Source organism: Ceratosolen solmsi, unplaced genomic scaffold (assembly GCF_000503995.2).
Source record: "Ceratosolen solmsi marchali unplaced genomic scaffold, CerSol_1.0 scaffold11, whole genome shotgun sequence".
NCBI classification, from domain to species: Eukaryota; Metazoa; Arthropoda; class Insecta; order Hymenoptera; family Agaonidae; genus Ceratosolen; species Ceratosolen solmsi.
This window is the reverse complement of record NW_011948416.1, coordinates 12,729,220-12,742,264: the sequence shown is the minus strand read 5'-3', so window position 1 is coordinate 12,742,264 and position 13,045 is coordinate 12,729,220. Positions and strand designations below refer to the sequence as shown.

The window sequence follows — 13,045 nt, the reverse complement described above, 5'->3', positions numbered from 1 at the left end:
TACGATAATTAAGAAGATATCTATATATATATATAAAGATATTATAAAACTCAATTTACCTCAATAAAAATATTCAATAGTATTCTTATGGTCTTTATTAATATAAAAACCAATTTGATTTAGTACCTCTGTGCATTTAGTACAAGTAAATGCATAATCTTCAATCTAAACAATTTTTATGAAAAATTGCATTTATTATAAACAAATATAATTACCCTATATAACGAAGTGTTATTCAATCATTCTTATCAAATGAATATTAGAAATAAATTACTATTATTGTAAATATTTTTAAAATTTTTTAAAATCAAAGACATTGTACTATGCTATAATACATTACAAATGAAATAAAACTTTTAGTCAACGCCACCTATATGCAGAAACGCAGGATTCTGAATTATAAAAATTATAATTACAAGGTAATTGGAATATTCATTCAGTTGAGAATGCCTATTTGTTTATGTAAAAACATAATGTAACTCCATTAATTTTAATGGCTGTTTTGTTCATTTACATTCATGACATAAATTCATTTACATTGTCGTGAAACGAACGTGTAGGAATTTCATAAAAATCATAACAAAAGCTCTAATAATCAAACCTAGGGGTATTTATTTACAATTATTAAGCTTTGCGAAAAATGATTCAACTGCTGATTATACTTATTTTATTTTTAAATAAAGTAGATTAAAACCACGAATTATTTAATAATCCATATATATTTTATATTTCACCACTTCGTCAAATTGAATTCCTTTCAATTAAAATACAATTTGAATACGATATTTAAGATTTTATTTAATATCTAAGATTTAAATTTCAAACCAAAACAATGTATGCGCGTGCGCGCGCGCGTGTGTATGTGTACGTATGCGTCTGTGAGTGTTATGCGTGGATGAGCTTGTGTATAATATAAATGCTGTAATAATATAAATAATATAAATAATATAAATATAGTGAGTAATATATTTTTGTAGAACCTGCGTATCCAGAAATAATAATAATAATATTTAATACTTATTACAAAAGCTATGCATTCACGCTTTTAAAAGAAAATCTCCACTCAAGTATGAACTTACACACGGACGAATGCCTATGACATTATATATTATATAATTATATAATTCCCAGTTAAACTTAGTTATTTATTTATTTATCAAATGTATTATCACGTATTTGAAATAATTCTGATGCCTTAAGACTTATAAACGGAAGCTTTAAATGTTGTTTAATAACTGAAAATATCCAATATTTAATGTAATTCTTATCAATATGTTACAAATATGATACAGATATTTATACTTGAGCAATTAAAGTGAAAACGTAAATTATTTTAAGTTTTTTAATTTTTTAAAAATTCTTTTAAAACTTAAATATTTATGTCTTGTTTACTATTAATTATCAATTATTCTTAAGAAAGTACTCATAAAAGTAATATAATTTATTGTTACCGAAACTAGTGCTTCGATCCATTAAAATAAATAAAAATTAAAATCAATAAATTTTTAACAATATTATTAGAGAAGCTTTTAATGATATTAATATATCATTATGAATAAAATTCGAGAGCAAAGCCAATGGCTTAAACAAATTCGAAACAATTATTTGAATTAATTAAATGCACCCCTATATTCTCTATGTATTTTAACGATAATTATGATGTGAGTGTGGGATTGGTCAATGAAAATTAATCTGTTTTCCATTGACTCTTTGTCTAATAATTATTTTGATTCTATAGTATTTGCCTTAAAAAGATTACACTGGATGTAGCTTAAAAAGATAAGAAATTTAAGAGTTTTCTATGATTTATGAAATTACGCATTAGTCAAGTAATGCGCACTACGTTGTTTGCGCATGGACGTTTTTTCGTCAGTACTTTCATAAACGATTATAAATTATTAATGAAACTTTGTTTTTTTTAATAGACAGAATTTTATGAATAAGTTTAAGAGAGATGAAATTATGCAATTGACATGTCACGGTATAAATAATACCAAAATTTTTTTACAACTAATATTTTAGATAAAATGTCAAAAAGATTTCAATATTAACTAGCGAGTTAGAAAGTAACAAGAAAATCTTTTTATGAGGATAAAAAACTTGACCGGATGTTACCACGATGATATTAATATATAATCATATCATTTTCATTCTTTTTGCCAAATAAAAATTGTTTACAAGAATGTAAATTGACTTGAGTAATTTTAAACTTAATATAAATTGTAATTGTCACAATTTGCAGACCGGCACAATTCAGAATTTAATTCAAATGATATTTCAACTCAATCACAGATATATATGTCGATTTCGTCGACTTTGTGGATTTCAATAATCGACGATTTTTCAACAGACGATGAAAATATCCATTAACGCGAATAAATCATACAGCGACATACGTAAATCCGCGGTCAAAAGTTTGATCATCGCACAGTATTATATTCGCTCCACTTCGTCTCTCTTTCATTCTTCCTCGCACAAATATGATGAACCTTAGAGTGAAGAGGCAGGCAGTACCGCAATTTCCACAAACTCATAAGCATCGCTGAATCCCGTAATAATAATGCGAAAATTCATAACGTACTATCGAGTCGCGACCAGCTCCTTTTAATAAAGCCCTTATAATACGCGAAAAGTAAGATGAGAGGGAGAAATATAAACATTAAAGGGAGATAGGAGATAGGAGAGCGGCTTACATTATAGGATGGAAAATGAAAATGTAAAATGTACTCACCGGTCATACGTCGGATGAACACTGAATCGGCACTTCAATACTTTTATCGTTCAATCAATCGCTACTCCCGCGCTGCACTGCGCTGAGAATCGTTAATTCAGTTATTACTGCGCACAGATCGGAGCCTAAATACTTTTCATGATCTTGCTATATGCGATTACTGACTAGGAGTTCCGCAAGACAAAGTGGTATCGACGTCGACTGGTTCCTTTTGGTCATAATTGTCGACGCCACCCTCCTTTTACTCGTCCGCTTCTGACGTCTACCACGCTGTAATGATCCTATCGATATTTCATATTAATACGATTAAGCGCAGCAAGCGAGAGAGATATGTGATTTATTGAATTGTGAAGCTTGCGAATAAAGAAGAATTGTGCAAACAATTGTACACTTTCGCTAAAGGAGCGTATGTTTTTGCCGTTGGTCAAAGGTCACGTGGTCGTGAAAGCGTCATACTCGGAATTTTTTTAATGCTAATTGAGAATGGGAGGTGCGAATACTTTTCGTAAACTCTGTTATTATCAAATTTTACAATTACAATTGAAAGTTCAAAATAGAGACTGGAATTTACGAGGCAGAGGAAAAACTGACAGAATGTAAGTTATGGAAATTTCATTGTTTTACCGATAAACGGAGACGCGATTGCGCCACCGACTGTTGAACAATAATCGTTACAAGAGAAAAACAGTTGAATGTTATGATTGGAAATGGAAAATTTTGTACGTTAACGCGAATTATACTATGCAATAAGTAGCGGTGAACTGAAATACTAGATCGAACAACAGTGGAGATAGATAGATGATAGATAGATAGATGGATAGATGGATAGCTAGATAATTGGACAGAGATATTGATAGAGAGATAGATAGATAGATAGATAGATAGATAGATAGATAGATAGATAGATAGATAGAGAGAGAGAGAGAGAGAGAGAGAATATTGATAACAACAACAAATAAAAGTATACAACAAGATAGAATTAAATCAATGAAAAATTATATTCATAAGAGATAATATATACGTATTTGTAATATTATAATTTATACAATAATATCAATAATAGAGAGTTTTTTAAATTTAATTAAAAGCAGTGTTTTTAATCGACTACTGTTTAATATGTACATAAATAATACAATAAGTAATACTGTTCAATGCGATCCTGAAAGTAAAAACAGTAAGACATGCATGGTGTTGAGAGGGAAGGCGCGTTATCTTTAAATGTCATAATTTTATCAATAATAAGTATTCGAGTATTTCTTCGCTTTACTTTCATGGAATATCACTGTACATATCATCACCTCCACTAAAAAAAAAGAACATCAAATAATATTATTCATTCAAAAATGAAATAATATATACAGAAAATATGCATAGCTTTACTGCTTAACGATATCCCCATATCACATGTCCAATGGTTTATAATTCGTTCAATAAAATATTAAATATTAACTAATCAAGGGATACTGTGGATAATGTAATTTTTAATTTTTCGAATGAATTTATAGAGAAAGTTTAAATGCTATATATACTACAAATAAATAAATATGTGTGTATATATATATAGGAAAAACAACGGAGAATAAAACAATTGAAAATGAGACAATATTTTTACTTTAAAGTGTCTTTTATTGTACGATGTTCATGAAAGTGCAAACGAATAAAATGTAGTCATTAATTTTTTATCTCTTACATTCGTATTGTTCCTACTATATTATAGATGTAGGATCATGTTTATAATAATATAGAAGCAGAAAATAATTATTTTTGCGACTTATAACTGAGTTTATACTTTCGGTGCAAGTGGTATGAAAAATCCACTGAAAGCTTAATGTGAGAATGTTGATACACGATAACTCATAGTTACGATTAATAGAAATGGAAAATTATAAAGATTATATAAAAAAGAAACAAAATGAATGAAACAAATATTGAAATAATCATACAAATATTTTTTAGCAGATTCTAATTATTTCATTTTTTTTTTAAATATACCCACTTTTCGTATATATCTGGATATACTTGCATTTTATTTGAAATTTTCGCCTCGCCATAGTAAGACACATGAAATATTTCTGCGAGAAAGTTCAGCGAGAAAAAAAAATCTTTTTGTTTCTAAGATTTTAAAATAAAGTATTAAAATTCTTATCGAAGATTTTCAATGTCAACACTATTAAATTGACTAAATACATTCATCTATATTATATTGAAAATCAATAATGAATAATTATCTATATAAAAAAAAGAACTGTTAAAGGTAATTAAGAAGATCCAGAGATTATTTATATTAAGATGAAACATATTTTTTTAAATTATAGGAAATTCTTTTAAAAAAATAAACAACAGTCCTACTAGCAATAATATACGGATACCCCAGGTGATATATTTGAAAATAATCAAATAACTTGGTATATGATAAAATGTGTCACTCATGTAAAAAAACTGAACATTTCCAACTCAAAGAGTGATAAAGTTTAAAAGTACTTGTAAGATAATCGGTTATATATATATATATATATATATATATATATATATATATATATAAACGTACTATTCAAGCTGATTCGTCGGTCGATCTTCTTTTATGACTCATTTGATTATAATCGATCCGATTATGAAATATTTTTCTGTATTTTATTTCTATATATTACAAATAATTTTTCTGTATAATTTTTAATTATAATAATGAAAATAAATTGTAATAGTTAAACAGTGCATGAAAAGCTCTTGTACAGCTATATTGATTTAACGATTCACTTGGCAACTAAACAACTTACTTCAATCAATGTCTTTCTATTTATAATTTCGCGTGGAAAGATTTGTATTTGCTCTATAGTATTAGATTAAGAATGTTGCAATTAGAAAAACAGAAAGTTACAGTGGAAAAGCAGAAGTCTGTAGACTCGTCAAAAAAGAGTCGGATGAAAATATCGAAAATAATGTCTTTCGAATCTCATAGGGAATATTTAGACATGGACACAGACGAAGAAGAATTTGGTCATGAAGGTATATTGCTGAAACATTATTATTATATTTATTTAAATCCTCCTGTAAACTACCTTCAAACGCGAGAGTGAGTATAACATACTTATTTCTTGAAGTACTGACTTTTACTTTAAAAAATAAAAACTAATGCCTATCGTCACAGGTATTTTATATTTAATTTACCTAGTCGACATACTATTACCGTAGAACTATTGCGTAAATATATATTAACATTCTTGCATTTCAATTAAGCGTTGGTAGCATAATACAGTGTATACATGTGAGTGTGATCGATCCTGAAAAGTACATGCAGAAAGAGAAAGGAAATTATCAATCTCTATACATTTTCACTTAACACGAATGCCCTGGAATAAATATATCTAATTATCTAATTATCTACTCATTATCACTATTCAAAATTGCTAGTTATTAGTTATTATCTCATATAGACTGATTTAAATTAAAAACTTAATTTAAAAACGCCACGTGTTATTTCAATTTCAAAAAAACGAGGTTTTTTTTCTTATCTTAGGTAACAATTTTATGTTAGAAAATTTTATTTGCATATATTAATGTTTCATCGGTGTAGTTAATCATGCCCTCTATGAAGCTCAAATGTGTGCTATAATAATATATAGAGCAATAAATAAAGGTAAGTTTTATCGACTGGTAGCTTATTTGAATTATACTCATTTGATTATTAGAAAGAATGAAGTGACAATCGCAATGCATCGATTAAGAACTTTATTATTTTAACAAATAAGGATAAACAATGTTAGTACATTGCTTTAATAATATTACGCAATTTATTTAATATCTTGCGCTACCATCTACACATTTAATAATGTTTACTATTTTTTATTTATTTTTTTTTTTCTTCAATTTTGGCCACTTTGCTGTTGTCTTTATTATTTATTATTAGTGGCAATTGATTTTTCAGTTGAATTAATTATTCAATCAAGCTAACGCTGAATCGGATATCAAAAGATTTTTCACATATTAAAAAAGCAACACAAGCATGAGAATGAATAGCTGTCCAGGTGTTTACAAGTTTGTCCATTGTAGTGAAATTGATTTTGACAAGAGACAAAACAATAAAGTTTCAGGTAGTTTTACTTTATACGTGAAAAGACGCGTGCAATAAAATACGGAGAAATGCTGAAGTAATATAAGCGGAGTGTCGCATCTGTCAAAGGTTTAATTGTTTTATTGTGCTAACGATTTGTCTTTGCTCGGCAACTTTCCCTTAGGTGCTCTCGCCAGCTTAATTGGAGTCATATCTTTTTTCAATCGATGAAAAATAAACATCCCCTAGTATTCGAATAGAGTGGCTAATCCAAAAGAACAGACAGGCTTAACTTAAGATTTATCAGCTTTAACCATTTAAAGTTTTATAATGGAAAAAGTATGCCAGTTAATATTTTCTTGCATTTTACAATATAAAACCTTTCATTCCCTTATTAATTTTCTATTATTATTATTAATATTATTATTATTATTATTATTATTTATTAGTATTAATTTATCGGTATGATTAATCTTAAAAAGAATTTATTATATAATGAACGTTGATGCAATTTGATATTAAATAATTGATTTTAGCGGATTACTAATATAGCACTTTATTCATTTTATTATAATATTTATTAAAATTTTCAATATGTTATATAACGTTGTAAAAAAAAATCATGATACTATTGAACTTGAATATAAATAAATTTAAAATATAAATAAATAATAAACCTCATAATGAAATAACTGAAACTGTATAAAAATTTTTTTTTATTTTTCTAGATACACCAATTATGAATTAAGCATCAGATTTGTTTATAAATAATTTTTCAATTTTTATATCATAAATCGGAGACATAAAGTATATAACGAAACATCGAGGTATCTCTTTGGTTTATTATAAAATCGAATATCCATGCCCATAATTCGATTCTACTGCTGATAATTGTTAAAAAATCGCGAAAAATAATCGTGTAATCGTTAGCAAAAAATTATTAAAAATAGTTTTTACAAAATGATTGCTCTTAGCTTTCTCCGAATTTAACATTTTATAAAAATGCATAGTTTTGCAAATTATTTCGAAGTTGTTGGAAAAAATGTTCTTTCCTTAGCTTTATAAATTAAATATTTACAGACTCGATGACTTTTGCTAGTTCATAAATTAAAAATCTTATTAATTTTTTATAAACAAAGATAAGTTTGCTGAAATACCGAAAACATTGTTTCCATTTGTAGTAATACGAAACGTATTATGTCAGCTCTCGACATCACGCTCCACACAGTCATGCAATTTTCTATAATAACAGCATCTTTTAATTTCATACTTTAATTCAAGAAATACTCGAGTCGCAAGTCGAAGCTCCACCCGAGCCATATGAACCTGAATTAACTGACAACGAGCTCGATACTTTGGTTAGTAAGCAAATTCTTAAACGCATCTAGCGATAAACGCTGCTTGTTCCCATCCGCTCGAGTAAACTAAAAAAAAACTCCACCCCCACCCCCCATCCTCATAATCCAGCTTTACACAACGTGAAAAGAATATATGTATAAGGTAGATTATGCCTTAGGTGCAGCACGCAAAGGATTTAACGGTACTCCCGGGATTATCATCGGAGTCATCCTGGACCGAGTCGTGCCTGGAGCTCATCCGAGAGTACTTTCGAGATTCGAAATACACCGTCCTTACCATCTACTTATCAGGAGAGGAGTTGCGTGCACTCCTAGACTTTCCGGATAGCAGTGACGATGGTCTAGTCTATATTATACGGACAGCAGGGCAAATTTACCGCCCGGGGGACAACCTAAAGTTTGGAAGCGTCGCCGGAGGAGTGGTTAATACCATTTTCAAATTTGTCAGCGGACTTTACGCTCCGCTTGTCTTTAAAAGTGATTGGTCCGACAGTATCCTTCATTTTGTTACGTATTTTTCAAAATGCTTATCGCGAGTAACGCAAAGAGCGAAAGAGCCTTTCACTCAATGGTCTTGGGCAATGCGAGCGATGCACAATTATTATGTCCTTCATCTTGAACTTAAGTTACTAAATGTACACCTCCATACGCATTATTAAATTATTTCATCCCAATATCATGACGCGTAAATACGAATGGCGCATATATTTTAGAAAGAAATTCAAGTCCGCGTGAACTGGCCAATGTTACAACATGGAGCTTCTCAATCGAGCGCAATGGCACGTGAAAGCTCGAAAATAAAATAATCGAGTACGTTCGTAAAGGCCGATTGAACCGCATAAAATTCGCGTAAAATTCTCGTAAAAACGCGAACATATTATAGTCGCTTGAGAACGCGCGTGTACAACTTACGTAAGAAAGCGTGAAAGCAAGCGCATATGTTATATATATATATATATATATATATATTATTTAACGGTAATAGCTAAATTTTAACTCAACTACCAATGGTTTTTTTATTTATTTATTTTGTAAAAATATATCAGATAATATATTTTTAAATGGGCGTAGAGTAAATATTACCCATCGAAATAAACAAAAAAGCTTATATTAATGCACAAATTGACAATTATTTTACTCGATTTCCGCTATCACTTTAATATTTGAATAAGTGATGGGGAGATTTTTTCGAAACGTTATTTTCGATCATTAAAATCCAATGATTGTCAGAATTTAAATACACATTCATCCAAAGTCCTTAAGAATAAAAAATAATTGCCTATAAATCAGCCAATTTAACGAATCTACTTTAAATATGATCGGTATATGTATTTCATATCTGATTACGAAACAATTATTTAATCACTTACATATTATGATATTTGCCATAAAAGCGTCACTTTGCCAAGTAGGCCATTATAGAGTTATTTACAAAGTAATTCACACAATTTTCTAGAAAAATGTGAAAAAATTAGATAGGGCTGTTTCGTTTCATTAAGTATTCGCTACTTAAATGAATTAATATTACAGATCATCCAATAATAAATATTACATTATTACTATTGAGTAGGATTAAAATTAAATAGAAAGTGCATCGTGGTACTCGTAAGTATTAGCGAATACTAAAGATTGTAATAACATTTATGTTATTTAAACGTAAATAGCTCTCGGAATATTAAAAGCGATCGTTATTGAGTGAAGTTGAACTATTCAAAAAAGTAAAAAAAAAATATGCTATATGTTATGAGGAGTGCCAGGAAAGACATTTATTACACGATCGTCAATGCGGAAATGTAGAAACTACTAATGGCTGAGGCAAGTATTGCCATTATATCTTTTAACTTATTATGAATATGAACGTTTATAAATTGCTTTTAATCTTACATGAAATAACATTTCATATGCAATAGCATTCTCCGTGAGTTTTAAATTTAAATAAAATTCGCAAAACAATGCCCGTAATTGCTTTTTCCGATCATTACCATTATTGTCTTCATTGTTTGTTAAAAGAATTATAAAACGCTACGGTTGAAGAAATTTATAATAAAAATAACCCGTGTATTTTTAAAGTTGTATTAGTGGCTATACGAATATTTTAAATATGTCGGCCTATGTTGTCATTATAAAACTTTTCAAACTCCAGATCCTTACGAAATGTCATTCAGTTATGAAAGATAAGATTTTCTCAAATATTAATGATTTTCTCATGCAAGCAATGGATGCGACTTATAAACCAATGGGAATGTTTATACTCTACATACCGTGGGAAGTAAATCTATTAAAGGACGTAAAACAATATTCTGCAAAAGAGAGAGAAAGTATTATTAGCACGAAGTATGAAACCGAGCAACAATCGTTGATTAATAGATTAGAAAAAGTTACTAGGATGTGGATAAAACAGATTCAAGAGGCACTTATGATTTTACCAAATTTTACATGCCAATCTTATGACATAACAAGCGAATATGAATTCTGGCAAAGTAGATGTATGTTCATAGGATATTATGCGATTAACGCATTTCTTATCATATTTAATATAAAAATTGATGCAATATATATATATATATATATTAGTGTGGGACGATTGAATTTTCAATTATACTATGATTTTTATAATTTTACATTACTTGCACTTTTATAGACGAGATCTTATCTTGTATATCAATACAACTAAAAAATCAACAAATCGTATTAATAATTGAACAATTGAGAAATCTACGATTGTGGTGTATAAATGATTTTCAAACAGTTGTTGCAAAAGTAGGCAAGGCTTTAAATGATGCCGTATCGAATTTAATATATTTAGAGATTGTACTTGAGAATTGTCAAATTTTTACCCAACCCAGTCAAATTTACGATTGCATGCCAAGAATTTTACATATTATTCGATACATTTGGAATGAGTCGTCTCATTACAACGTATCGTAAGTATCACATCGTTTTTATTATTTCGATATTGTTGAATACCCCCATACACTCGATAATATTTTATAAATGATTTTACATGTTGTTCCAACTCGATAGGAGAAACGTGGAGAGACTTTTATGTTCGCTCAGTTCTTATGTCGTTGAAGTGTGCATCAATAGCATTGATTTGAAGCTAATGTTTAACGATCTACGAGTATGTCAAGAAATTGTTCAAACGACTCTCACCTGCTGCGAAATTTACTCTCAAATTTATGATAGCGTAAGTTGATTCCAATAAAAGTTGAAATCTAGTAAATTATAATTTTATGTAGTAGACAATTCGATATTTGAAACTTGTACGTTTTAATAAAGATTTTAATTAAAGATAGAAAGGTGAGGAATTGCAGGGAAATCATTTACTTTAATCATTGTAGATTGTTAGGAATTGCGAATCGAGCTCGGATAATTGGAGAGTTAATAAGACGATCGTTTTTAAATGTATCGAAGCTTTTGAGCAAAGATGTCGGGATGTGTGTGAAATATGCGATGTAATGAAAATATACGGCAGGTATGATTATGTTAAATGGAAAATTAAAACAGAGGTGAGACATAATTAAGAGAGAATATCTTTCAGCTCGAATAAAATTAACTTTGGCTCCACTAATGGGAATTATTATGAGACGCAGTACAGGCGGATTAAGAATGATTTTATTGAAATAATGAATAACATGGAAATTAGTTCGGATTATACGCTAAATATCATGGAATTAAAATGGTTTCAAGACATGTCAAATTTTCGATGTGAAGTTGACCAATTGGAAAACACCATGAAAAATCTTCTCAATAATTTATTTCAGGATGTTGTAAGCGTGGACATGGGCATTGAGATGCTGTATACGCTATTTCAATTGAAGGAACGTCCAAGCTTTAACAATATCTTACGCAATAAATGGATGGAGGTAAATGTGGAGATGAAGTTGATACGTTGATACTATATAATATAATTTGCAATTTAAATTTCCAAAAAAAATTTCATATAAATTCAAATATTTTTTTTATATATTAAACGAATACATTCATCTAAATGTCTGTTTCAATATGAAAAGGTTTGGGAAATGTTTTCCGAAGAAATTCGAGACTGTTCTGAAGAATCGACTGAATATGAGATATATCAAGATCAAGTGAAATTATGACAATCAGAAAATTCTATAATTCCAAGCATTTACGAGAAATACCTGGGGCGATTATATAAAATCATGATCGATGCATCCGACTGGCTTGGAGATTGCGATCTACAATACGAGCCTCTACTTGTGAATTTTAGCAGAAAAATGAATGATTAGAATCTTACCGAATGATTATGTTTGTAAATTTATGATGTTCTCTATTTTAAATATTGTTTAAGTTTTGGTTATTTAATTGAAAATGAATATTTACTTTAAAAAAATCTCTGTTTAAGAGTAGCTGCAGTAGATATAAAAATCTAAATTTATCATTGATTTATTTACACGCAATTTTCAATTTAATTGTCAAAAATTATAATTAACATATGTTTGTTTAAAACTAAGAGAAAAACATGGCCACTCGATGGTCTTAAACAGAAATGTAAGTAATTTCTTTTGGAATGATTAATGAATGTGAAATTTAAAATATCATGTAATAAAGAATTACAATGATTATAAATACATTTAAAATTTTTTTTTTAATTTTATTGCACACTTTTAAGTATTTGAAAATCTAACGAACTTATTTAATAAGGATATATAAATATAAAAGTCGTACAACTTTATTAAAGATATTCAACATTAAAATAATAAAATTATTTTTTTTTTAATATACATTGAAGTACAATTTTTCTATAAATTTCAATTCTTATAATTAAGATAACATGTATTAACACATCATAATAAAATATATTTTATAAATTTTATACTTAGATATATGTTAGTTTAACATGCGTATTAAAAAAAAACACACACACACACACACACACACACACGC

At 28.5% G+C, this 13,045-nt stretch overlaps 1 protein-coding gene across 1 annotated transcript; it reads left to right on the top strand.

Annotated features, from left to right (window-relative positions):
• Nucleotides 1-5,577: 5,577 nt before the first annotated feature.
• Nucleotides 5,578-12,391, top strand: LOC105359530 (dynein-1-beta heavy chain, flagellar inner arm I1 complex). Its single transcript, XM_011496143.1, has 9 exons — nt 5,578-5,734; nt 8,061-8,137; nt 8,296-8,648; nt 10,208-10,623; nt 10,779-11,061; nt 11,162-11,324; nt 11,479-11,612; nt 11,679-12,003; nt 12,151-12,391. The coding sequence occupies exons 1-9, from the start codon at nt 5,578-5,580 to the stop codon at nt 12,235-12,237; spliced, it is 1,995 nt and encodes a 664-aa protein (XP_011494445.1). The 3' UTR covers nt 12,238-12,391.
• Nucleotides 12,392-13,045: the final 654 nt, after the last annotated feature.

Excerpts from the sequence above, each read along its gene's own strand:
- LOC105359530 (XM_011496143.1), top strand. The coding sequence starts at position 5,578 with ATGTTGCAATTAGAAAAACAGAAAGTTACAGTGGAAAAGCAGAAGTCT. Across the intron at positions 8,138-8,295 it reads ACAACGAGCTCGATACTTTG|GTGCAGCACGCAAAGGATTT; the intron begins GTTAGTAAGCAA and ends ATTATGCCTTAG. Across the intron at positions 12,004-12,150 it reads TACGCAATAAATGGATGGAG|GTTTGGGAAATGTTTTCCGA; the intron begins GTAAATGTGGAG and ends CAATATGAAAAG.